Genomic DNA, 27,024 nt, shown 5'->3' on the forward strand with positions numbered 1-27,024 from the left:
CAGATACACATACAACAGTATAGAGAGAAGTAGAACAGTGACCCACCTCAGACACCTGGTATTCACATGTAAGTTTCTTTCCCTTCACGCCCTCATTCATGGTCAGAATGAATCCCATGTAGTCTGCGTATGCCTACTTACACAAAACAGAAACTTGCTCAAATAATGTAAATATATGTTTAGATGTGTTTGAAAAACACCTTGAGTATTAAAGGGATAGTTCACCCAAAAATGAAACTTCAGTCATCATTTACTCACCCTCATGTTGTTCCAAACCCGTAATATGTTCGTTCATATTTGGAACACAAATGAAGATCTTTTTAATGAAATCTGAGAGCTTTCTGTCCCTCCATAGACAGTTACACAACTACCACTTTGACGCTTCAAAAAGTTCATAAAGAGATGGTAAAACTAATCCATATGAATTGAGCAGTTTAGTCAAAATTTTCTGAAGAGACTCAATCACTTTATACACCGAACAGATTTAATTTAGGCTTTTATTCACATATAAATATTCATCAACGCACACATCAGCTGTGGTAAACGGAAGCTCAAGCATGTTCGCCTGACATGTGAGAACCAATGAGGTTCATTCTCGTGTGTTACGCAGCACATTTGAGCTTTCAAAAGAGGTTTGTTCTCGCACGTCAAGCAGGTTCGGTTGAGAATCTGTTTATGTTCACTGATCAATGTTTATATGTCAATAAAAGCCTGTCTGTTCATCATATAAAGTGATCGTGTCACTTCAGAAAATTTGGACAAAACCACTCAATTCATATGGACTAGTTTTATGATCTTTTTATAAACTTTTTGAAGTGCCAAAGTGGTAGTTGCATAGACTGTCAATGAAGGAACAGAAATCGCTCAGATTTCATTAAAAGTATCTTCATTTATGTTCCGAAGATGAATGAAAGTCTTTCGGGTTTAGAACAACATGAGGGTTAAGTAATTAATGGCAGAATTTGCATTTTTGGGTGAACAATCCCTTTAAAAAAAACACTTTATATTTGTAAACATCAAAGGTTAGTAACTCGAACTTGCAGTCATTCATTTGGTTGTGTGATTTCATCAAGACTGCCACTAGGAGTCAGTGACCTACTGACTAGGGCTGGGCGGTATATCGAGTTTGTACGATATACCGATATATTTTTAATATACGATACGGAATGAGGCGATACCGTTTATATCGATATACAGTAGTTTTATATGAGCGCATCTGAAAAACAGCGGTGGACGTCGCAGAGTGCTGCTGCGGGGGAAATGCATAATACAATTTGGCTTAAACATGAGACATGCTTAATATTAAGGGCTTTAAAAATAACTCGTAAGATTAAGATATAGTTAACACGTAGGCCTGTCGTTTAAAGCGGCTTGCCCCGTCAGATGCTCTGACTGATTCATGTGCGGACAGATATTTGTGCTATTTAATGCTTTTGTGATGTGGTGTTTTCCTAAGTGCATAACTTACATTTCACAGGTATATTCTCCACCTGTAAATGCTAGAAAGTCATACAAATATTTCCATTTTGCTGTCAGGAGTGGACAAGCCTTCTGCTAGCGAATCTCATTCTCCTCTAAACTTCATAGACTTCCGTGAACGAGCCGCTCTATGTTTATATAATTATATTATATATTTATAATATATAAATATATAGCTAATTAGTCTGTGCTTTTGTTTTTATTTTAATTTTTAGTCTAGTGAATTTAACTTCTGCTTTAAAAAGCATTATTTTTATTTTTAGATTGTAATGTTACAATGTTAGAATGTAAAGTAACTTTCTCTTTTTTGCACATACTGTAGGCCAGACTACATGGTTACATTCACATATGTATATATATATTATATATATTTGTATTAATAGCTTTCAGTATAAACACTGTTTTTAGGACAACATTAGGCAGGATGTTAAATTAAGATTTTTAATAAGTAAATAAAGATATTTTTTTTCTAAATCCAAATAGAAAAATGTAGAAAATACCAAGATATATACCATGTATCGCCATTTAGCCAAAAAATACCGAGATATGACTTTTTGGCCATATCGCCCAGCCCTACTACTGACTTTGGAATATAGCTCTTTCTAGGCCAGTGATTTTCATTTCTGTATTTTAAACATTTGCAATGAGGAAAAATACTGGGTGAACCTTTAACAGGAGTAGTATATGCAGAGGTTCTCATAATGGTTATGTTTTAGAACTGTCTCTTTAAAATGTAATGGTGTTGTTGCAACTAATTGCACAAGAAAAATTGTGTAAAGAATAGAGCTTCCTATTATTATCTTTAAACTCTAAGGATACGGGGGAATAAGACTGAAAGTGAGCTATACTTCCTATATCTCTCAATGTAGCAGACAAACTACTTTCATAGTGGGTTGTACAACATACCTGTGATCTTTTCCATTTTCCCATATCAGGCACCATGCTGATCTCCTTCTTTGGCACTATGAAGCTGAAATTGACAGGACTGGGAAGCTTGTCATCCTCATGGGACGAACCTGTGCAAGAGACAAAACATGTCTAATTTTAGTGTCAAATTAATACTATATTGATACTAATAATAAAACTAATAAAAACTAAAAATATCAGAAAAGAATCTGGTTTCTAAACTATTTTAGAATATATCTATTTAAAATATATATTATGTCTAAAAGATTTATATTTATTTAATAATTAAATATTTAAATATATTAAGTAATCATCATCATCAAACATAAAGTTATAATCCCAGTATATTTATGGTAATCTGACAGAAAGGATTAAAGCTTACCTTGATAGATAAGATTTACGAAATCACACATGCATTGCTGATAATCACGCACTCATTCCACAGGTTCTGATCCACGTTTTGATTGTGTTTATGTTATCTAGACAAGAGCCCTTTCTGCATCAAGGTTAAAGCACTTAAATAACTGGATGAGAACTCTAATGCATTAACTATAATTCTTAATTACACATTGGCAGTTGAAAACTTGTATTTCTTGTGGTTTGATAAGAGACCTTCCTGACTTTTTGTGGCAATGAACACCACACTTTAATGTGTGTAAATGCTGGGGTACAAATAAAGTAAAGATATCGAAATAAATGTCTAATAGCAATGTATAAACTCAAAGTTCTGTGGTTTGACCCTTTTTTGGCATACTTAATACTTAAAGTACTTAATTTACTATTAATTTCTATACATCCATTTCTTTCTACTTCATTTTAAAGAATAGCGGGAAGAATGAGGGACCAGCAGCCACTTGCAATAAACCCCCCTTACAATAATTCCCTTACACAAAGAGGTTTCTTTGGTACCCTAAAGGAAAATATACAAGGTAGTCTATGGGTGTACCTAAACCTGAAAGACCTAGGCTGGTTCTGCTCAGGAAACATATGAGCCTATATCACTGTACTAAAGAGGATAATGGTCATAATTCTATAACCAAGTGTAATAAATCATATTTAAATACAAAGTTTATTCCAACTATTTCCCAGAATATACTGTCAGAAATAAAAAAAAAAAAAAATTTGAGCAAAAACTTTACATTCCATTATACACAAACATATCTGAAAATAACAACATGCTGCACTCTATTTTTTTTAAAGACAAGTCCTGATGCTCTTTTTACAGATGGGTTAGCCAACTTTGAAACTAAATGTGTTCAACCGCTAGGCCAATTATTTTCGCTAAATATATCTAAAAGAGCATTTTAAGTAATTTAATATTGCAAATAAATAATAATCTCGGTTCATATGATCGCATAAAATGCGTAATAACAAATATATGTGCATGTCGCAGAGCTGTCAGTCTATCATTGATTCATAACATGAGGCGCGGCGACACCACAAATAAAGCACACACGTACATCCCTTTCTCTGCTTCAGAGGCTGAACGACAACATATATAATAATAACATTGATATTATTGGTATCTTCGCTACTGAATTATCCGTGATTGAATGAAGATTTGATTGATATGAATTACCTGACAACTGCTCAGTCTCCGCCATGTTTACCGTTGAACATGAAAACACAACCCTTGAACTCTCACCCGCAGTTTCGCGAAAATAATACTTGTTATTGCATAATATGTAAATTTAGCAAGTGGTTTTATTTCACGATTTAAAATGTAAGAATAAAATGACGTGTTGTTAACTATGTAATTATCATCAATGTATTTTTATTTAGATTTTTGTGTTATTTGTGATGTATAATTATTTATTATTTACATACAAGTACAATATATGTACATTATAGTACAATACAATATAATAAACATAGCATACTAGTAAAAATAATTGAATGTTGCATTGTCGCATACATTTATAGTAAAGTAAAATGAAATTAGGACAAAAAAACTATTAAGAGTTGAAAATTCTGTACCTTGAAGTGTGCAAATTTATCTTATGAATGTGAAATTTAGTTCTAAAAGATTTTAACAAGAAATTAAAGACTTCATCTTCTTTATTTTCATAAATAAAATGTATTTCATTCAGTAGAAAGATGACGTAAAGGGGGGCTGGGCTTGGAGTGTGTTTTCGTCACTCGCGCGCCGTCTAGCGGTGGAGTGGAGCAGCGCAGCAGTGATGGCGCTCAGGGGTTTTCTGCAGCTCACGTTCAGTGGACTCTGACCGCTTCTGTCCCTCCTCTCAGGCCTTGGTTTGGGGGCGTTTTAGTGAACTTCAGTTATGTTAGGCATTCTTGCCAGAACGATGGTGAGTAAGCAATTCATATGTTCCTGTTTTTAAACATAGTCTGATCTTTTATGTGACATAAACAAGGGTAGCTGACAGTCTGAGCGGCGTTGAATGAGGTGTGTTTTACTAAAATACAGGTTGTTTATGGTTGGATAGCGGTAGTGCTAAGGCAGTAGGAAGTACATCGTTCATGGCAGTGTTAAGAAAACAGTGTTCACTGACAGTTTTTAAATACTAAATGGAGGTAACTAACAACACATTGTGTGAATGTGTAAATGGGCACTAATAAAGCTCTTAAATTTGTAAATTACATTCGCAACAGTCTTATTGCATGTTACATTACTGGCAGTCATGTGCAATGCTGACACATGTGTCTTATATTTGATTATTACAGTTAACATGTCCAGTTATTTATAAATGTTGGACTAGATTAGCTTGTTTAATGCGCATTTGTGTGAATTAATAGGTCACTTTTAGGTACTAACATGATATCATGTTCAAAAATATTGGCAGAGACCAATGCCAAAGTATCATATTATTATAATATATTATATATATTATAAGTTGAAATTGATTTTTTTTTTTTTTTAAATGTGATTTAGCTTTTAACATGTTAGTCATCAAGAACCAAAAAAATATTATCTGGAATATTTTTAGGTCAAGGCCGGCATGGTGAAACCCTCCGGCCTGGTAAAACCAGTGTCAGTGACACGGATCACGGGTCGCTACTTGGCCCATCAGGAGGGTCTGCCTAAGCTTCCAGTGCCACCCCTGAAACAAACATGTGACCGCTATCTAGCTGCCCTGGATCCCATCGTGGACCCAGATGAGCTGAATCAAACCCGGCATCTGCTGGAGGAGTTTCAGAAGCCAGGCGGTGTAGGAGAGAGACTTCAGAAGGGCCTGGAACAACGAGCAAAGAAGATGCAGAACTGGGTAAAAACTTGTTAGGTGATGCTTTTTCAGGAGCCTAGTGTGATTGGGCAGACTAACTCTTTTCAAGGGCTTCTTATCTCTCATTGTCTCTCTATCTTCTAGCTCTCTGACTGGTGGTTACAAACAGCCTACCTAGACTACCGGATGCCTGTTGTTATTCATTCGAGTCCTGGGGTCGTCCTTCCCCGTATGGTGTTCAGTGATCGTCAAGGCCAAATGAGGTCAGACCAGTGTGGATTCAGATATCATAGGAAGTGTCAACTAATTTTAACATGGGACATTTAGGTGTTCAAAAACTTTGCCCTTTAAAACTAAACGTGTGCTGTAATCTGCCTACACATAGTTTAAAAAATAAAATAAAAATAATAATTAAAGTCATACAATGATTTTTTTTTAATTTATTAATATGTTTTACTTATAATATAAAATACTTTTATATTTTTAACATAGAGATTTATAGATATATTTTAACATATAGATTTATATATATATGAACCTGATTAAACTTATATCCTGACAAAAATCTTTATTTTTGTATTTTTATTTTATTTACTTATTTTATATTTTATCATAAATATATATTTATAGATATTTATGAATTAAAAGTCATACACTAAAAATTATTAAATATATTTTACTAAAATGTTTCTATTTTAACATATAAATATATTTTATATTTATGTTTTCCAATTAAATATCTAACCATTCCTAAAATAAGATAAGCAAACCTGTGATAATAAATAATAATAAAAATACTTTTTAGATATATTTCATATATCATGAATTAGGTTTATTGTTCTTACTCCATTGGGCAATATTATTTTCTTGTTTTATGTTTAGACCTCATAAAAGGTTTTTTTGTTTGTTTATTTTTTTATTTATGCTTTAAAAAACTTTTTTCCCAAGGGGGTACAAAACAGAAATAGTGACGAAGACTATTTTTGTGTGTAACGGTTTAACCCAGAGTGCGTACACAGGGTGAGGCAGTTGTTTCCAGTTACCTCTATGGTGACCTTTGTACAGACTAACCCTCTCTTTCCAAGTTGAGCTTTGCAAATTCAGAGAGTATAAACTGTTGCTCTCAATAAACTCTGGCCTGAAGCCATTCTCCTCACATATGACAGCTAAAACTGATCACAGATCAGCAACAAAGTGTGTTCTGTCCATATCATAAGCCATACAAGTCAAAGGCACATGGCACAGCATGTGCTACAGTATTAATAGTAGATTATTTTATAGGCAGTATCTTGATGTGAAACTTGTCTAAAATGACTGTTAAAATAATAATAATCTTTTTGTTCTTCACAGATATGCTGCTAAATTGATCGCTGGCGTTTTAGATTTCAAGAGCATGATTGACAAGTAAGTGAAACATTCCTTCCTCTGCATATGCTTTAGATGACCATGACTATTACTATTGATTAAATTCATGAGTGTATAAAGTTCAGTAAAATAGTCCAGTCAAACATCATGTCTTTGCTCTTTGATTAGTGAAACATTGCCAGTAGAGTATCTGGGTGGAAAGCCACTCTGTATGAACCAGTACTATCAGGTGCTCTCGTCCTGCCGGATCCCTGGAACAAAGAGGGACACAGTGGTCAACTACGCCTTGGACAAAAGACCCCCCACACATATCACTGTAGTGCACAACTTTCAGGTCAGTCCCTGTTACAAAGTTCCAGACAGCGTCCAAATGTAACTTCCAGTAGCATACAGCCTACAATATTTCTAACCTGCCATGAAAAAATGCGATGCAATTGACTTGATAGTTGATGATGTACAGCAATAAGTGTCTTTTTAACTCATTCTTTAAACTTGTAGTTCTTTGTGCTGGATGTATACAACAGTGACGGCACGCCACTGACCGTAGACCAGATCTACATTCAGCTGGAGAAGATCTGGAACTCCTCCTTACAATCCAACAAAGAGCCTATTGGCATCCTCACCTCCAACCACCGCAACAGCTGGGGCAAAGCTTACAACAACCTCATTAAGGGTGGGCAATGCTAACATAGTTTATCAAAGTTTTATTTACCAGCACACTAATATGCCTAACTAAAAATAAAACATTTAAATCACTACAGTTCAAAAGTTTGGGATCACTATGATTTTAATTAATACTTTTATTCAGCAAGGACATGTTAAATTGATCAAAAATGATAGTAAAGACATTTATAATGTTACAAAAGATTTTAATTTCAAACTTTACTCTATAGACCTGTTTTGCATATGTTTTTTTCTATGCTGTTCCTTAATTTTTTTTAATGTCCCTTTCAGATAAAACAAATAAAGAGTCGGTGAGAGCAATTCAGAAGAGTATCTTCACAGTCTGTCTGGATGCTGCCCTGCCGCGCGCGTCTGATGACATGTACCGCACCCGAGCTGGAGTTCAGATGCTGCATGGCGGGGGCAGCAGGTGGAACAGTGGAAATCGCTGGTTCGACAAAACATTGCAGGTTAGACCCACGAGAAAGTGTGTGGGTCCTTAAACTTAAAGGGCACCTATTATGCTTTTTTTTATTTTTACCTTTCCTGTAGTGTGTAATGTAGCTTTTTGTGTATGTAAACAATCTGCAAAGTTACAAGGCACAAAGTCCACGGCAAAGGGAGTTAATCGCTCCATCAGAAAACACATGTCTGAAACGCCTCGTTTGTAGTCCTGCCAATAACATAACTATGTCAACATGTTGCACATTTGCATAATGCCCGCCTGCTAGCTACTCTGGCTTGCCCTCAAACATTAGTAATTATAAGGCCAGGAAGCGGTAGGCCAGTCACAACAGACTGGGGCAGACTGGGCTTTTCTGAAGATGGGCATTAAAGAAATTGAAACTGAAACCGTGTTTAGACAGAGGGTGAAAACAGGTGCTGCAACAATGTAAATTATAAGAAAAATAATGAATTATTTGAGCATTAAATCATGTAAACCTATTCTAGTAGACAACCTAAACAAAACTATAAACCTCTAAATGAACATAATTTTGACAAATCAAATGTTAGAAATATATCATATACAAGATCCTGATACTGTTGTTGTGTTTGTAGTTTATCATTGGAGAGGATGGGACATGTGGGCTGATCTATGAACACGCCCCCGCTGAGGGCCCTCCTATCGTGTCACTGATCGACCATGTGGTGGAATATACGTAAGACTAACAGTGACTAAATGTGGAAAAAAATTTTTTTCATGGTTAGATTATAACCATGGATAACACAGCTAAGATTTACCACTTTTTTTGTTATATTTGTACAGGAAGAAGTCAGAGATGGTCCGTACCCCAATGGTTCCGCTGCGAATGCCTCAGAAGCTTCGTTTCAACATCACACCAGAAATCAAAAAAGACATTGAGGAGGCCAAACAAAACATGAACATGTGAGAAGCTGAGATATTCCTCTTACTCACAGGTAATATTTACAGTATGTTAAATATTGAATGTTTGAAAGTCTCTCTTCTCTTCCTCTACAGCATGGTTCATGACTTGGACATGAAAGTCAATGTGTTCTCCCATTTTGGCAAAGATTTCCCAAAGTCACAGAAGATGAGCCCTGATGCCTTTATTCAGATAGCTCTCCAGTTGGCGTACTACAGGTAAACCTCACCAGCACTGCCATTAATATTATTTCCCATATTTATATATTAACTGTAACATATTGCTATTATGAAATTGATGATCAGTTTAGATTATTCAGTTGATGCACAAACTCACTGTTTCAGGATTTACAAGCGCTGTTGTCCGACCTATGAGAGCGCTTCTCTCCGCATGTTCAGACTGGGCCGAACTGACACTATACGGTCAACCTCAGTTGACTCTGCCAGATTTGTCAAAGCCATGGATGACCCGGCCAAACATGTGCGGTCACCTCTAGTACACATTTGAATTGAATCCGTATACTTACACACTAGCATTAAAAAGTTTGTGGGTCAGTAATTTTTTTTTTCCAATGAATAATTTTGCTGAAAATTCAGCTTTGCCATCACAGGAATAAATCGCATTTTATACTATTTAAAATAGAAAACAGTTATTTTAAATCATAATAATATATCATAGTATTACTGTTTTTACTGTATTTTTGATCAAATAAATGCAGCTGTGGTGAGACTTCTTTCAAAAGCATTAAAAAATCTTACCGACCCCAAACTTTTACCTACTTTTTCAAGTGCACTTGTAAAATTGTTCTGGCATGAAAGAAAATGTATCAATCTCATTTTGATTGACAGAACACAGAGAAAGTGGCTCTGCTAGACAAAGCTATTAAAGCACACAGAGCTTACACAGACATGGTGAGTAAATGCATGCTGGGGATATTCAGTTCATCATTGTGTTTCTGCTGTAAATATATGCATCAATCATTGGTCTGCACTAAATATATTGAACATTCTTCATCCTGTGTGTGGATTTGCAGGCCATCCGAGGTCAAGCCATCGACAGACATTTGCTCGGACTGAAATTGCAGGCTATTGAGGACCTGGCCGCCCTGCCAGAGATATTCATGGATACCTCATATGCTGTGGCACTGCACTTCAACCTCTCCACCAGCCAGGTAATGCCAAATAGAGTTCTCAGGTCCAGGGTCAGAGGTAACAAGTGAAACTGAAGTGAACTGAAATAGATGCTTATTTGCATTGTGTTCAGTATGATGTGCAGTTTAACATACAGAGCAGTACCATTTAACCATTAAAGGGTTAGTTCACCCAAAAATGAAAATAATGTCATTTATTACTCACCCTCATGCCGTTCCACACACGTAAGACCTTCGTTCATCTTCGGAACACAAATTAAGATATTTTTGTTGAAATCCGATGGCTCAGTGAGGCCTGCATAGCCAGCAATGACACTTCCTCTCTCAAGATCCATTAAATCAGTTCATGTGAGTACAGTGGTTCAATATTAATATTATAAAGCGACGAGAATATTTTTGGTGCGCCAAAAAAAAACAAAATAACGACTTGTATAGTGATGGCCGATTTCAAAACACTGCTTCAGGAAGCTTCAGAGCGTTATGAATCAGCGTGTCGAATCAGCGGTTCGGAGCGCCAAAGTCACGTGATTTCAGCAGTTTGGCGGTTTGACAAGCGGTCCGAATCATGATTCGACACGCTGATTCATAACGCTCTGAAGCTTCCTGAAGCAGTGTTTTGAAATCGGCCATCACTATATAAGTCATTATTTTGTTTTTTTGGCACACCAAAAATATTCTTGTCGCTTTATAATATTAATATTGAACCACTGTACTCACATGAACTGATTTAAATATGTTTTTAGTACATTAATGTATCTTGAGAGAGGAAATGTCATTGCTATGTAGGCCTCACTGAGCCATCGGATTTCAACAAAAATATCTTAATTTGTGTTCTGAAGATTAACGAAGGTCTTACGGGTGTGGAACGGCATGAGGGTGAGTAATAAATGACATTATTTTCATTTTTGGGTGAACTAAGCCTTTAACTGTACACATTTTTGGTGATGATCAACTGATAATTGAAATAGATGGCTCTTCAAATTTGCTAAAATGATATTACTGTGAAACTAAAATCATCAGATCATCTAAAACGTATAATCTTACACAAGATTGAATTGTACTTTTAATTTTCCAGGTGCCAGCTAAAACAGACTGTGTGATGTGCTTCGGTCCGGTGGTACCTGACGGTTACGGCGTGTGCTACAACCCCATGGATACTCACATTAACTTTGCAGTCTCTGCTTTCAACAGCTGCCAGGACACTAATGCGGCACGTCTGGCCAAAGGTCTGGAGGACTCTCTGGTAGACATGAAGAACCTCCTAGAGCAGACGCCCAAAGCCAAGCTTTAAGGCCGATTATGTCAGTTAGACTTGATCTTTGACCAGTTCAGTCAAGACATTTGAGTTTACGACAGTAATCGAGGACAGGAATTTTAAGAAGTTTTTTTATTTTATATTTGACCAGTCCGGACCACAGTTGCCTGGACTCCATTGGGCCGTGGTTTTTGACACGCCTTGAGTAATCCTTAAATTTTTATATGTTATGTGCTATGGCTTCTGTTTGTTTAAACAGACAAAAAAAATCTATTAGGTTTGTCAATCAAGTTTTGCTGATTTGTGTTTTCTTTGTATTGAGTTTTCTCAGTACAGAAAATGTACCTAATATGTGCATTATGGTGAACCTGTGGTTAAAAGAGCTCATGTGATTGTACATTGTAAATTATATATTAAATGTAATCAAATACTGAAAAAAAAAAAAAATAGTTTTAAATGCTATTATGTGTATAGTGACATTTGCAGAGCATTGTTTTCTTAGTTCTTTGTATAATGTTGTAAATTTGCACAATCGCATTAACATGCTTTTAATAAATATTAAGTCTTTAATAACATGAATTATATCCTGTTTAGAATTTGCTGAGGTTATTATTCATCAATTTGTTCTTGTTCATAAAAATGTTTGTCAGTTTCCTACTTTATTTGGGCCAATCTAATGTCATGCTGGACATCTATAACATATATGGAATGGTTTTCTCTCATGCATACAGAAGATGAACGTTTATTGGAGAAACATAATTTTCACAGCTTAAAATATTGTTATATGCATCGCTGATAAGATAAATAATAGTTTAAATTTTATACGTTTTTATAACGATCTGTCAAAGCTGCAGTTCCATCATTGACCCCTAGAGGTCCTCCAATTAATAGTCAAGTCTCATTTATTATTTATACATGTTATTCATTTAATCTACAAGCAGTTCTGCAGAAAACAGTGATGTCATCGTCCAGCTGTGTTCATATTATCAATACTTGTCACATCACGTGCTCATGTGTGCTATCGTGTGTGTGTGTGTGTGTGTGTGTGTGTTATCAGTGACCGCTGTGTTTTCGCGCTTATACCTGTGCTCATTAAGTTACGCAGAAGTGCAAAATATTTGTGCATTTCATCCTGTTCACAGGAGCCAGCGCTGTGCGATCATCAGAAATTAGAGTATGGAAAAAATTAAAGACATTATTCCTGATTATCACGATGGGGACTTTCTGTGCCCTAAAAGTGGGTAAGTGTTGTGACAGAATATAATATATATGTTTTTGTCCCACTCATTGTAGGTTAGCCTAATCTTTGTGACATGAAGTGTTAAATAATTATTTCAAAGAATTATCATTGTTATTTTTTTTTTTAAATGATACATTTGTAACGAGTTAAGAAGTTTATCTCGTGATTTCTTCTTTTTGTTACTTGATTTTCTTTGATTTTGTCTCATTGAGGTCCAATTGTGATCTCGTACAAGCTTTATTGAATGGGAATACAGTCTAGTGTTTGATTAATTGTCAAAATGTGATGAAGGCTAAGGTGTCCTTGAAAGCTTTTTAAAATTACTCCATATCCTGTCAAACAAATTTTACTTTTTTTTTTTTCCTGATTACACACCAATAATTTCATATTTGCATTTTCAGTCCTGTCAAATGTTAATGATAAAAGCAATATAGACATAGGTATATGAAAATAAATAAGACCTCTCACTTCAGACATGATGTCAAGATGAGGTATTCTGAGGTATTTAACCTTAAATTTTAGGTTAACTTGACTTTGTGTCAGTTACCTATTTACATAAAAGAAGGATTGAGAAGAGAAGGAGGTAGACATTTTAAAAAGGTAAGCATAAAAAAAGTATAATTTATCTTATGGTGACTGGATTAGTCATGTTAAATGTTCTGATTTCATTTAACAGACATATTTTGCCCTTTTCATTTTCTGCTTGTTGAAACCACTTTTGAAAGCATATGCAGCGTTGATGAGGTGAGACTCCTCCTTCAGTAATTTCATTCACATGTTAGTGATTACAGTACGTTTAAGTTTGGGCTGCTCAAAATCTGGACTGGTTACCCACTGTAGCTTGAACGGCAAGATAGGAAGAAGAAAAAACAGGAAAAGGAGGAAGATTTTTTTTATATCTCTTTTTTTGAGGCTTCTTAGCCTGCTCATCAGTGATAGAAAGCTGGCGGCCATGTCAGCTGTATGGGACACTGACTATCTGTGGAGGGAGGTCCAAGGGTCAGTGCAAACAGGTCGTCTTCTTTCATGTGGATTTAATTATAGATGTTAGACTGGACCTTGCTGTCCTGTAACTGCAGTTTTGGTTTGAAAAGTCTAAAGGTGTCTGATTGGTGCTGGTCCTGTGATTCTTGTGTGCATGTCATTAATGTAGAAGCTTGTTGACATTTTGTCTATAAGATAAACAACATTTTAAAATCTTAAACTTTTCACTTGCAACATTGTTGGCAGCATATTTTCAACAGGTTGCATTTTAGCAATGGCATCTGTGGAGGGTTCCAGTGTTCTGTCAAAGCCTGAGCTGTGTAATTTCAACACCACATAAATAATTATTTTGCTGTTTTTGTTGATTGAAAGTCTACATAGATCATTTTCAACAGGATAGTTAACGCAAAGCTTGTTTTGATACATTTGAAACATCGTACTTTCCAATAACATTGGGATTTAAAATGGCTACATATTGGATATATATGGAAATCTGATTCTGCATTAAAGTAAAAAAATAGGCAAAAAAAAAAGTTAAAATAAAGTAACGTTAGATATATATTCACATTTTTGAAAACAAGCATTCATACATACCAGATAGTATGAGAATAAATCTGTATTCATTAAATTGAAAGTAATTTAGTTCTATATCAATTAGTGAAGATATAACGTGAGTTTGCGTTCCTTTAGGGCAAAGCTGGCCTCTCTCTTTGGTCTGGACCGAGCAGAGAGTCAGGGAAACGAGTCCTTTCAATTCACTGCCCCTAAACAGCCAAAAAAGACCTGCACCATATTAGGTATGTGGTACAGCAGATTGTCATGTAGCCTTTTTGGCACAATTCCATGTGTTCTGTTTATTTTGAACATTAATTTGTCATGTTTTAATGTTTTGTTTTTTTTTTTTTTTTTTTTTTTAAGGTCTGCCTCCTCAGAAGCCAGCCCCTCCTCCATGTGCTCCAGCTGTGATGTTTGCTACAGCTGTTCACGCATTCTGCTTGTTAGTATAAATATAGCAATTAAAGGATGTTTATAAGACTTTGAATTGGCATAAGTTCTCACATTTCTTAAATGAGCTTTGATTTTCCACCAGTGTGAATGGACAGTATGTGAAGCAAGGCAAGATAGGAGCTGCTGTTTTAGGGAACCATGTCACCAAGGAGGTTCTCTCTCTCTCTCTCTCTCTCTCTATATATATATACTATATGTGTGTGAGCGTGTGTGTGTGTATTTCATTTGGTAATTTTTTTCTATCTGCAATTATAGTACAAGATTCTGCTGTACGGCAGTAAACAAAAACAGATCACTACGGCTAGAATTTATCGTGGATTTGTCCTCACAGTAAGTGTTCATGTTTTTATTCTGTTTTCTATTCTATTGTGTTGTCTTGTGTTTTGTTCTGTTAAATGCTGCATTCATCAGATCTATACTACATATACCTGTCCACAGGTTCAGCCCTGTAACTATGTCACTTTCTATGATGACCAGCAACAGAGCTGGTCTTTAATGTTTGACTCAGAGAAGTCCAGGCCTGAGTTCTGTAAGGAGGTAATACTTGAACTGAATTCTTTGCTGAACATTTAAAATCGATGCATTCAACGAAAATTCTGGTTTTAAAATAAAATTATTCTATTTCTCAAAGCTCCAACATTTTTAAATTTTACAGATTACAGACAATATTGTTTAATTAAATGACCTCTGATCCTGTTTGTCTCAGGTGTGTGTGGCCAGGTGGAACAGTGAGGCTTCATCAGACTCTCTGGTCACTCAGGACCTGGTCCAAGGCGAAGGTCAAACTGTTGATGTTGGGGACACAGTGGAGGTGGCCTATTCTGGATGGCTTTTACAGAACCATTCTCTAGGACAGGTCTGACCATTTACACAAACTTTTAATTAGGGGTTCAGGCACGAAGTGCTGAAACCCTATTGTAATTGTAAGGACTTTTATTATTTTTCTTCCGCCGTAAAACGAATCGTGCAGACCAAACCGTACGGCCTAGAGACTTGAAACTTGGCCAGATGATAGTCCTCAATTTGGGGAGAACCTCACAAGAGATGACCCCAATCGGCCAATAGGGGGCCAAAATCAAGTGTCTTATATCATTGGAATCCTTGGCTCAAGACGAACAAAATCTATATCTTTCATTTCCGCCTGGAAAAATGTTCCGCCATTTTGAATTTTGTCCAAAACCTATTTTTGCGAACTAGTCCTAGGTTGTTTGCCCGATCGGAATCAAACCAGTGCAGAAAGATTCTCTGGAGTCTAAATATCAATAATTATCAAAAAAAAGTTTAAATTTTGATTCACGGTCACTAAGGGGCTCGAAAAAATGTGCATTGTGGGCGGAGCCACTTTTACTAAAATGGCTATAACTCAAGAATGAAATGAGATATTTGCACCAAACTTGGTACATATGTGTAGGGGCTCAATCTTTGGTCACAATAAAAAAATGTGGACACTAGGTAGCGCTATAACTTGAAAAAAACATGAAAACAGCTGTAACTATGCAACCGTTAGTCCGATCGACTTGAAATTTGGCATGCAGTGTCTTGGTCCAAGGGGGCATGATAATCTGTGAGGACATTGCCGTATCTCAAAAAACATGGCCACCATCGGCCAATGAATTTTGAGCACCTATTAGACAAGGTTAACGGAGGCCGATCGGAACGAAACTCAGTGGGCATGTTGGACTCATGGTCCTAGAGGTCTGTAAGAATTTTGAAAGAAATCGGCCACTAGTTGGTGCAAACGAGTTTTATGCTTCAGTAATCACGTGGTATTTCACAGATCCACAATATGAATATCATTTGATAGACCTTCTCATGCCGAACAACTTTGCCTCAAGAACCAATGCTGTCAATCAAATCGTTCATTAATTATTAGCGAATATGTGAAAAACCTACTTTTGCGAACTAGTCCTAGGTTTTTTGCCCAATCAGAATGAAACCAGTGCAGGACAATTCTCTGGACTCTCTAGATCAATAATTATCAAAAAAAGTTGAACTTTACCCTTTGGGTCACTATAACAGGGTCAATTAGAAAATGGGCGTGGCAAAATATACTCAAAAGCCTATAAATCCTAGAGGAAAACTCAGAACTTCACAAAAATAGGTAAGCACATGCAGCATATGACTCTAAAGAAGCATTCCAATTTTTATGGAGATCAGACCATAGGTGGCGTTATAACTGTTAAAAATCTTTAAAAAACATATGTTTTCAATGGTTTTGGATGAAAATCCAACGATACCAGACTTGTCAGGTTTCGGCTTATGGTTTGTGCCACGTTGTGATTTAGCGTTAAAAAACTTTTGCGAATATCTTCAAAACCGTTAATCCGATTAAGACGAAACCAGTGTAGGAAACACGGAACCTAAGTTGATTAAATAAATGTTTAAACCCAAATGTCAAAATTTTGATAGGAAATGGCAAAAAAATCCAATCAAAGATGTTCTTGGGTCATTTTTTATGCTCTCATATATATAAGTATCTTCAAAACGAAATTAGATATTTTCACCAAAATTAACACACATATGTATGGGCACACTCTGAGGACACCCAAAAAAAGTGGTGGAGATCGGGCGCTATAACTTTCCAAAAACCTTTAAAAACCATATTTTTCCTTACTAAATTGCCTGTATTGGCTGTAAATGGTCTTTTCCATCTATGATCTAAGAGTTTACATGCTTGCTAAATAAAATATAATACCTTTTTATGTGCTTAAAGGCCTTAAAGTGCTTGAACCCCGGTAAATGCTGCTTGCAGCTTTAATTGTCATTATATTCAAATCAGACTTTAAATGCATAATGCTACATATGTACAGACAAAAGTCTGTTATGATCCTAATATCAATGTTTAAAAAAAACAAAGTAAGATGAAATAAATATTTATAGTGTTCCTACTATATTCCTACTCTTAATACATTAAAAGGAATCACTGCTTTTTCTTAATTTGCACATCATGGTCTTGACTTTCTAGTTAAACTTCTTTAATCATAGTTGATCACATTTAGCACAGAGCAGCTCAGTGTGCACATTCTTGTTGATTAGTCACGGCTCAACAACAGTCATGCCCCCATTGAACTAATCAACTCACTGCTAATTTAAATGGAATGTTTGCTGTGCAGCTGGAGATCTATAAATGTGAAAGTTCAGTGTCTCTGTCTGTTTTTTCAGATATTTGATTCCAATCTGGGAAAAGAAAAGCTGCAGCGAGTAAAACTTGGAGCAGGCAAAGATCTGAGGGTGAGAGGGTGTTAAGTTTTTAATGATGTTTATATTGTATGTTTATGTGGTGTTTTTAATATGCTTTAAGACAAACCATGTGCAAATTCATCAGTCAACACCATTGCTAAGTATTTTCTTCTTAACACTGCAGTGTACCAAAGACAGTCTCAAAAACATTGTTTCTCAAAAACTCCTGTTTCCTACTGTCACAAATATGTAACCAATCCCTGTCAATGTGCGGGGCGGGGCTTTTCTCCACTGGCTTTCTATGATGTTCAAAGCCTTTCTAAGGATGCTGATTTTTAGAAGTCTGATTCTGATATAGTGAACGGTAACATGGTTTGTGTAACATTAGCAACACATTATTATCTGTTTGATAATGTAGTCAAGCCAAAGGCTAATCATATCAGAGTTACATTCACGCTATTTTAAGGCATGAGGAAATTATTTTTACAGGAAAAAAAAAAGTTTAAATGTCAGTTTTGATTATCAAAGATGAGTTTAAAGGATAAAATTATTGACTGCAGGGGGACTTTAAAAATGATGGTACAAGAAAATGTATAGCAGATGCAAACTGGTGGTTCTGTCAACTGTTGTGTCATCAAGCTCTTACGTTGCCTTTACTCACAGGGATGGGAGGACGGTATGCTTGGTATGCAGAAAGGAGGTCGACGGCTTCTTATTGTCCCTCCTAGTATGGTTTCAAAGGGCGTCCCTAACCGTGTGCCAGAAGACAGCACTCTGGTCTTTGATGTAGAGATTCATAGAGTAAGGCACTGATGGCGTGAATGTAATTTAAGATACCAGAGCAAACATTTCTACTCTCTCTTACCGCTTTTTTAAAAATCTGTCTATTTATCTGCATGTAGGTTAAATTCTCCAAAGAGCGACATTGTGGGGGATCAGTTGACACCTTCAGTACATCTCCAGGAACCTGTTCAGACACTCTGAGTGAAGAAAACACCAGCCAGTTGGTCACAATCGATACAGAGGAGTCAAAGTGTGTACAGATAGCATAACCTATGCACTAAATTTAGATTTTTTAAAGGGTTAGTTCACCCAAAAAATGAAATTTCTGTCATTAAGTACTCACCCTTGTGTCATTCCAAACCCGCAAGACCTTTGTTCATCTTCGGAACACAAATTAAGATATTTCTGATGAAATCCAAGAGGTTTTTTTATCTGCCATATTTTTATATGCCATATTTTAACACAAACTTTTATGCTAGAAGTGATTCATCACGATTAATTGATTTGGTCACGATTAATCAAAGGTTTATGCTGAGAAGAAAAAATGAAAGAAAATTAAACAAAACAAAAAAAAAGATAAAATGCTCATTAATACAATGATTTTTTTTTTTTTTTTTTTTTTTGCTGTGTACATATTGAGAGGTTAAAGCAAGAATGAAGATTATGTGATAAGGGTGTTTTAATTAAGTGTCTCTATACACACATCCATGAGCTGATTCCTATGAATTTATACAATTTATTGAAAATTTGTTTTTAGAGACCAAGCTTCTAAGGGGAAGGTGGAATCTGTAAGTGAAAACCTGACAGTGAGTAGTATTTCCTTTAACAACTAGACAGACGCCATATGCCTAAAGTAAAGGCCAAAATGCTGAAGCTCCAACTATATTTTTTCTTTCTTGTAGACTTCAGGTGCATCCAAAGCCAAGCTGATCTCACGTATAGCCAAGATGGGTCAAGCCATGCTTCCATTTCTCACTGGGGCCATTCCAGCTCAGCCCGACCCCAGTGATACAGAAACAGAGGTCAGGAGAATTGGAGAGTTATTTAAATCTCAGGTTTGTTTCCTGAATGTATTATGAAGTAGAACTATAACTCCCAGATATGTCTCTGTGCAGGATGCCAGTGAGTCTGTACGTACCTGTGATCACTCTCCTTCACATTCACCCTCTTCAAAACCTGCACAAATGCCATGCAGTCCTCCATCTTGTATGTGTGAAAACAACCACAAATAATCTCCTAATCAGTATTAGTTTACTCTTCCTTATATTAGAACTGACTGGTTCTTTGCTGTCATGTACTGGTCTTTGTTTTAGTGTTGTGTCAGCCTGATGATGCTCAGAAACAGGAAGCAGTACCACCTCACGCAGACTCGAACACTACTCAAGGCTTTCAGGTGAGATCCATTGTTATATTTTAGAAGTAATGTTATTGATTATATTATATATTATGTTATGTTATACACCACCATTCAGAAGTTTGGGGTCAGTTGGATTTGTTTAGGAAGAAATTAATACTTTTATTTAGTAAGGATTAATCAAAACATTAATAATAAGAAATGTTTCTTAAGCTTGTGACATTGAAGATTGGAGTAATGGCTGCTGAAAATTCAGCTTTGCAATCACAGGAATAAATTACATTTTAAAATATATTAAAATAGAAAACAGCCTTTATTTTAAATTGTAATAATATTATATTATTAAACTCTTTTTATCACATTTTTGATCAAATAAATGCAGCCTTGGTGAGCATAAGATACTTCTTTCAAGAACCCCATACTTTTGAATGATAGTGTATGTGTTCGTAAGAATTTATTTATTTATCTATTCATTTTTTGGGGATCAACAGCCATATTCCTTCAGACAAAATCCATATTTTTCATCACAGCTAAATTCATTTCCCTCAGTCTGCCCATCCCACATTCCATACCAAAGTAAGAACTGAGCCATGAACTCTCTCACACTTCCATAAAGAAAATACTTGCTAATTTATTTTTCTTATCAATTGATTATCATGTATGTTGTCACTGCCTGTTTTTCACTAAATGCAAGAGTTTTGTATTAAACTATAGCACCTGATATTACAACATTCTTGATGTCTGAGGCTCGCCAGCATAACGCAGAAATCCTGCTGGCTATAGAAAAGGTGGCACACAGGATGGACCAACTCACCTGCAAGGTATATTTGTGCAATATAGATTTTTTTTATATTGTTTCTTATGGTGATTAGAGTAAAAAACTAAATTTTTAAAATTGTTTTTAGGTGGACGAGTTGCAAAAAGAGGGTCACTTCTCTTTTGGACTCTCCTCTGTCTCCTTAGAAACAAACAAGATCCTGCACAACATTCAGAGAATCATTCAGGTTTGGATTTAAGGATATTTTTTAGCATTTTAATTGTATTTAGATGTATATGATTTGCCTTTTAAATGACATCTGTGTTTTATTGTGTAAGGAGAACATGTGTCTGAAGAAGGAGGTTTTGGAGAAGAGTTCTCAGGTGGAGGAACAGAACCACAAAATAGGGGAGCTGAGTGGACAGAATAAGAGGTGTCCTACCCCCTTCTTCACACTGCAATTTCCTGCTTTCCAATCAGATTAAAGGCAAAAAAGCCCACAAAAACTGGTATACCCAAACATTGACACACAACTAACTGGTTTACTCTGTGTGTGCAGGAATATGGAGCAGCGACATACTCAGACTCGCCGCCTTCAGGATGATCAGGAAAAGGTACACACAGATTTGCTAAATTATGCTATGTTGGTTTATTGTCTCACTATATTATAATGTTATTTATGTTAAACTTATTTGATTTATGTTTAATTGGTTGCTGTGTTTCATTTTGGTCATCTTGCAGGTGTGAACTTTGTGGTGAGGCAAAGGCCTTGAATTGTTTATTTCCTTTCTCTTCAGGTTCATTTATCCGAGGAATTGAGTTCCTCCACCACACAAGCATATCAGCTGCAGCAGGAAATGGTGAATCTCCAGCAGAGGGTGACAAAGATTCAGACTGATCTCAGTGCGGCCCTGGAGGACAAACACAACCACTGTGCTCAGATCAGCCTTCTGGAGAAACAAGTGGAAGGTGATCCCAAAGTTTCATTCAAATTTTAAAAGGATAGTTCACCCAAAAATGAAAATTTGATGTTTATCTGCTTACCCCCAGGGCATCCAAGATGTAGGTGACTTTGTTTCTTCAGTAGAACACAAAAGATGATTTTTAACTCCAACCATTGCGGTCTGTCAGTTGTATAATGCATGTCAATGGCAACACAATCTATAAGAGTCAAAAAAACATTCACAGACAAATCCAAATTAAACCCTGCGGCTCGTGATGACACATTGATGTCCTAAGACACGAAATGATCGTTTCGTGTCTTAGGACATCAATGTGTAGTCACGAGCCGCAGAATTTAATTTGGATTTGTCTGTGCATGTTTTTTTTTTTGACCCTTATAGATGGAGTTCCCATTGACTTGCATTATACGAGTGACAGACCGCAACGGTTGGAGTTAAAAATTATCATTTGTGTTCTACTTGAAGAAACAAAGTCACCTACATCTTGGATGCCCTGGGGGTAAGCAGATAAACATCAAATTTTCATTTTTGGGTGAATTATCCCTTTAACTCATATTCAAATGTGGGTACTTTTAACCATAAAAATGGTGTTAGTTGTAGGACAAAAATCCTAAGAGAGTTTTCTAAGTGGTTCTTAACCTTTTTGGCTCCAAGGCCCTCTATTGTCTGCAATAATATTCAAAGGCCTCATGACTTTTCCAGTTCTTTTTGATTTACTGGATAAAGATTACAGATAAAGATTTTTAAAAAATATTTTTTACTCACAATTTCTAACTGTTAAAATAGACAAAATGTAAGACAACTGATCTGAAGTGTTTGGTGCAGTTTGCAAGAGTGTCTAGATAATGTGTGTTTTTAGAGCTTGTGAAGCAAGGAGAACAGTCTGAGCAGCGGTGGAGGGCAGAGAAGCAGAAGTGCAAAGAAATGGAAACAATTATACAAAACATGGATGAGGAGATGCAAGATCTGAGGGCTGAAAATGAGAATCTGGATCAGGTGTGTATAGTTTGTAGTAGTTTGAGTTGAGCTGGAAAGGGATGTGTGTTGCTGCACTGACAGAAGAGAAGATGATGCTGGAAGGAACATTTACTGTGCTGCAAGATTGGCCATGTATAAAAACGTCACGCTTAATAAGATGACCAAATGTCCACTCTGAAAAGACAGGGCATAAAAATGTATCGTAAATAATATGGTGTATTCTGTCAATTGAAAAACTTTTCTTAAAGGAATAGTTTGCCAAAAATATGTTTCGTTTTTAAAGGGATACTCCTCCCAAACATTAATATTTTCTCAATATTTACTCGCCCTCATGTTTTACCAGATGTATATGACTTTCTTCAGATGAACACTAAGATTTTTAGAGAAATAGATAAAATTTGGAGGTCCTATACATCTGCATTATATCTCTGTGTGTATATTTGCCCTCGGTTCATTCATTTCTTTGTTTCATGTCGTTAGTGTTTTACATGGTTGTGTTTTCTCTTCTATGTTTTCCTGTGTTTGCCTTGTGGATTATAATACTGGTATAGTTCTCTCCTTTCATCTTCGTCATGTGCTTATACAGCCACAGCGTGACAAACATGAGGGCGAGTAAATAATTAAGAGAATATTTTATTTTTGAGTGGAGCATCCCTTTAATTTCCCATTTACCTTCATTTTATGTATTTTAGTATGAGGATTTAAAGAAGACATCAGAAAATAAGAAAAAGCAGTTTGAGACCCAGTTGGCGGTTCAGGTGAGGGGTAAAGAATAAGCTGTTATTTTGCTGTAGGAAAGTCTAAACCTAAAAATGAGCTGGTGTATCATGTGCAGGTGAAGCGAGTGATGAATGGAGTGTTTCAGTCTCTCAAGACAGAGTTTGATTCACAGGAGTCTTACAGTGGACACATAGTGTGCGGCATTCTCCAAAACACCATCAAGGTATTGTCCAACCAATTAGGAGAAGCCTATGGACTGCAAAAGACACAATACATAACTAGTGTGATGACCAATTAGATAATGGTTTCCATCTTGTTGACATCTATTTTTCCTTTGCAGAGTATCACCATGAAACTCCTCTCAGAACTTTGGGAGATTGAATCAGACATAGATAAAGTGGAGGAAGAGTACCAACTGAGATCTGCTGATCTACTTTCAGATGGAAAACATGCAGAAGGAAAACCATGAAATGAAGGAAAAATGTCCAACAATAAAAGGAAGGTATTTTTGTGACCAGAACAATCTGTAGATCAGGACACCTGCATTTACTGTACATGTGGATACTGCACCGCTGAACCACAGGCATTGCTTCACATATTGAGACCCTGAAAGGAGAATTGATACTAACCAATCACAGTTTATGAAACTATATAATGTCCAACAAATGGTTCTTCAGTCATTAAACTTGAAGAATCCTAATTAGTTCTGGTTCACAACAACAGCGTCCTTCAACAGCACAACAGTGATATGACTGACAAGGTTGTAAGCAGGGCCTAAAAGTAACTTTTCGCCACACCTGCCAATGGTCGATGACTTAAGAAAATTTTAATATTTTTTACCGGCCATGAAACTTTTTTTGCAAGAACAGGCAGTTGTGACACCAAAATTTTACATACCAGTAAAAATTCACAATTCCCTATTCCAATTCCACAGCTAAAACTACTAGCCTAACTAATATAAATTTAAAACATTACTAAAGACAAGTAACAATAGTTTTCAGGTACAGACATTGAATAAAGTAATCAAATGTAAAATAACACTGGATAGTCTTCACTGTATAAATTAAACTAGATTAATCCTTGTTAAAGTTAGATAAGTTATTTTGTTGTTTGATTAACATTAAAAACACAGACATCAACAGAAATATTAGGCTGCTGTTACTTTAAGACTGATGCGTGTATACACGTGCTTTGTCTTTCTCTACTGTTTACATTCACTTAAGCCAAAACTGACAATGTTTACTAGGGTACTCGCTGAGACAGGCATTTGTTGATAATATTTAGTGTGAATTTGTCCTTTCAAGCACAAAATGACGAGAAAGAGCTCAATTCAGTATTCGCACACTGTCTGAGATGCAGTTTTAAGGAATTGAGTTCTTTTTCGCATCTTGATTGACACTGTTTCATATACTTGCCAATGCTGATTTTTACTTGCATTTGGCGCTTGGTGAGTGTTAATTTTAGGCCCTGGTTGTAAGTTAACTAGATGCAATATTTACTTGTACATGTTTGAACAATTGTCTTAAAAGAACATCCTCTAATTTGATATTTGGGCTGTATTTATAATAGAGCTGTCAATCAGTTAAAAAACAATTAACTAATTAATTGCACATTTTTTTGTAATTGATCATGATTAATTGCACCTAACATTAAAACTTTAAATATTTATATATTGTAATAATTTCACATTGAATCTCCAAATTAATGTTGAAACAACATAAACAGTATAATTGAAAGCCATCATTTTAACATTTAATTCTCACTTAATAATATTGGGTTTAAAATAGCCCAACTATGATGATTTCAGACAATAATAACACAACTACAGATTTCCTTTGTCTGAGAGTAGCTGAGAAAAATCTTAATGTATGTTTTATTTGTGTATGTATAAACATCTTTTGTTGTGTGTCTGTTTAAAACATTTAGTAGTTTCTCAAAGAGATAGTTCACCCAAAAATGAAAGCATTGCAGAAATAAAAAAAGTTTTTTCTTTTTTTTTCATTTACTCAGAGACACCCTTTTAACTCCACCCAAACATTGCAAAACACACTGTTAGAATATTTGGGGCGCTGAGAAATAACCTAAGTCCCTTCAATCAGGAATGCACCGCCGCTGGAAGACACAGACAAAGAGGACAATGTTTCATGTTCAAGCTTCATCAGAGGTTTATTGTTCAGATATGTTTATACGCCAAGGATACATAACATTTTTTTTTATTGCTTTGGCACAGTTTTTACAAGCAAGTGGTAAATTTTGAAAACTAATGCTATGACTAATATCACAACAGATCATCAAAAGTGCACTTTTTTAAAAACATTTCAGCATATTTTCAATTGTGTTAGTACAACACAAAATCACAAAGTACTCCTAAGGACAAACATCCCTTGAAACCATACAATCATAAGATTAACAACAATAGAAAGGAAATAAGTAATATAAAATATAAAAACAAAATGACAAATTAATAATAATAAAATGATTATGATAAATCAAATGACAACTACATAAATGACGGATTATAAATTATTATAAAAATAATTCATATAAAAAAAAACAAAAAAATACAAACAAAGAATACAACACAGATGTATGGTTTCTCTCTCAAAGTAGCACACACAGGTTGCTATTGAGAATCCTTAGATCCTTCAACTGTAGACAAGTCATGAGCTAGAATGTAAATAATGTTCAAGGAAAGGTTCAAGCGGGCTAGGCATTGATGTCTCCAACATAAAGAGTACCAGGCAAGGATTTCTCCAGATATAGATAAGGACCAAGGACAACACACACAGCTAGATTATTTTTCCACATAACTGAGAGCAGGTTTCTACTCCCTTTCTTACTCTCTCTCTCTTTTTCTCTCACACACACACACACAGGTTTGTTTTGCAATCTTAGTGAGGACATTCCATAGGCGTAATGGTTTTTATACTGTACAAACTGTATATTCTATCCCCCTACACTACCCCTACTCCTAAACCTACCCATCACAGAAAACATTCTGCATTTTTACATTTATAATAAAACATTTAGTATGTTTTTAAAGCTATTTTAAATATGAGGACTCATGAAATTTCCTCATATTTTATGTTTATGTCGTAATACCAGTGTAATACCCATGTAATTATACAAATTTGTGTCCTCATAAATCACACACACACACACACACACAAGTTGGAGATCTCTATAAAAGAAAGCTGAACACTTACAGACATCACTGAGAGCAACTTCTTGGTCTTGAATTGACATGGCGATGCAGACGTACCCAGCGCCTGCGAGGATTCCAGTGCAGGACAATAGAGTCTACAATGCCCAGCCAGTGATCCTGTCCATGCCTGAGCAAAAATTCAATGATGATATAATTTTTTCCACATTCAATCTTCACTTCTGTAACCCTTGCTGCCTTGGGTTTGGAGCATTTTACAACTCAATAAAGGTAAGCAATAAATATAAATATATTTCATTATATAATTATCCTGCTGCTTAATAAATACCTTAAGCTTATTATATATTTTATGTGTGTCAGGCCAGGGACAGCAGATTGCTCGGAGACCTCACATCGGCACGGTCTTATGGCAGTAGAGCTCGATGCCTAAATATTGCTGCTGTCATTATTTGTGCCTTTGCTGTAATTATCCTCATCATCGTCTTTGTCACATTGAGTTACTTCTCA

The 27,024-nt window shown here is 35.7% G+C and overlaps 3 protein-coding genes across 9 annotated transcripts in view; 2 read left to right on the forward strand and 1 right to left on the reverse strand.

Moving 5' to 3' along the window:
• ptpa (protein phosphatase 2 phosphatase activator) overlaps positions 1 to 4,116 on the reverse strand; it is a 117,519-nt gene extending 113,403 nt beyond the window's left edge. The window contains exons 1-3 of one of the 6 annotated variants that reach the window (XM_051892916.1): positions 3,965 to 4,116; positions 2,386 to 2,495; positions 47 to 133 (exon numbers count right to left, since the gene is read on the reverse strand). In XM_051892916.1, the coding sequence (XP_051748876.1) occupies positions 47 to 133; positions 2,386 to 2,495; positions 3,965 to 3,989 (222 nt within the window). In that variant the 5' untranslated portion in view covers positions 3,990 to 4,116. The other 5 variants (XM_051892918.1, XM_051892915.1, XM_051892917.1 and 2 more) reach the window with 5 other exon arrangements.
• A 410-nt stretch (positions 4,117 to 4,526) lies between these two features.
• Positions 4,527 to 11,967, forward strand: crata (carnitine O-acetyltransferase a). 2 transcript variants are annotated; one of them, XM_051895010.1, is made up of 14 exons: positions 4,527 to 4,694; positions 5,334 to 5,612; positions 5,715 to 5,833; positions 6,921 to 6,974; positions 7,104 to 7,269; positions 7,434 to 7,608; positions 7,890 to 8,068; positions 8,658 to 8,758; positions 8,866 to 8,985; positions 9,079 to 9,201; positions 9,328 to 9,463; positions 9,832 to 9,894; positions 10,017 to 10,154; positions 11,209 to 11,967. In XM_051895010.1, the coding sequence occupies exons 1-14, from the start codon at positions 4,668 to 4,670 to the stop codon at positions 11,422 to 11,424; spliced, it is 1,896 nt and encodes a 631-aa protein (XP_051750970.1). In that variant the 5' UTR covers positions 4,527 to 4,667; the 3' UTR covers positions 11,425 to 11,967. The 2 variants fall into 2 exon arrangements, with proteins under 2 accessions (XP_051750970.1, XP_051750971.1); XM_051895011.1 differs by having other exon boundaries at positions 4,651 to 4,792.
• A 1,523-nt stretch (positions 11,968 to 13,490) lies between these two features.
• Positions 13,491 to 25,185, forward strand: fkbp15a (FKBP prolyl isomerase family member 15a). Its single transcript, XM_051893114.1, has 24 exons — positions 13,491 to 13,627; positions 14,303 to 14,409; positions 14,531 to 14,609; positions 14,703 to 14,772; positions 14,876 to 14,950; positions 15,059 to 15,157; positions 15,327 to 15,476; positions 17,783 to 17,851; positions 18,464 to 18,601; positions 18,703 to 18,833; positions 19,341 to 19,389; positions 19,486 to 19,605; positions 19,699 to 19,789; positions 19,897 to 19,976; positions 20,429 to 20,513; positions 20,652 to 20,758; positions 20,843 to 20,941; positions 21,033 to 21,127; positions 21,254 to 21,308; positions 21,492 to 21,663; positions 22,516 to 22,652; positions 23,327 to 23,392; positions 23,470 to 23,577; positions 23,695 to 25,185. Exons 1-24 carry the CDS (start codon positions 13,581 to 13,583, stop codon positions 23,821 to 23,823), a joined length of 2,358 nt encoding a protein of 785 aa, XP_051749074.1. The 5' UTR covers positions 13,491 to 13,580; the 3' UTR covers positions 23,824 to 25,185.
• Positions 25,186 to 27,024: the final 1,839 nt, after the last annotated feature.

The sequence above is a fragment of the Ctenopharyngodon idella genome, chromosome 5, assembly GCF_019924925.1.
Source record: "Ctenopharyngodon idella isolate HZGC_01 chromosome 5, HZGC01, whole genome shotgun sequence".
Taxonomy (NCBI): domain Eukaryota; kingdom Metazoa; phylum Chordata; class Actinopteri; order Cypriniformes; family Xenocyprididae; genus Ctenopharyngodon; species Ctenopharyngodon idella.

Excerpts from the sequence above, each read along its gene's own strand:
- fkbp15a (XM_051893114.1), top strand. The coding sequence starts at position 13,581 with ATGTCAGCTGTATGGGACACTGACTATCTGTGGAGGGAGGTCCAAGG. Across the intron at positions 17,852-18,463 it reads GAGCAGGCAAAGATCTGAGG|GGATGGGAGGACGGTATGCT; the intron begins GTGAGAGGGTGT and ends CTTTACTCACAG. Across the intron at positions 21,664-22,515 it reads TCTGGAGAAACAAGTGGAAG|AGCTTGTGAAGCAAGGAGAA; the intron begins GTGATCCCAAAG and ends GTGTGTTTTTAG.
- crata (XM_051895010.1), top strand. The coding sequence starts at position 4,668 with ATGTTAGGCATTCTTGCCAGAACGATG. Across the intron at positions 7,270-7,433 it reads CTGTAGTGCACAACTTTCAG|TTCTTTGTGCTGGATGTATA; the intron begins GTCAGTCCCTGT and ends TTAAACTTGTAG. Across the intron at positions 9,895-10,016 it reads ACAGAGCTTACACAGACATG|GCCATCCGAGGTCAAGCCAT; the intron begins GTGAGTAAATGC and ends GTGGATTTGCAG.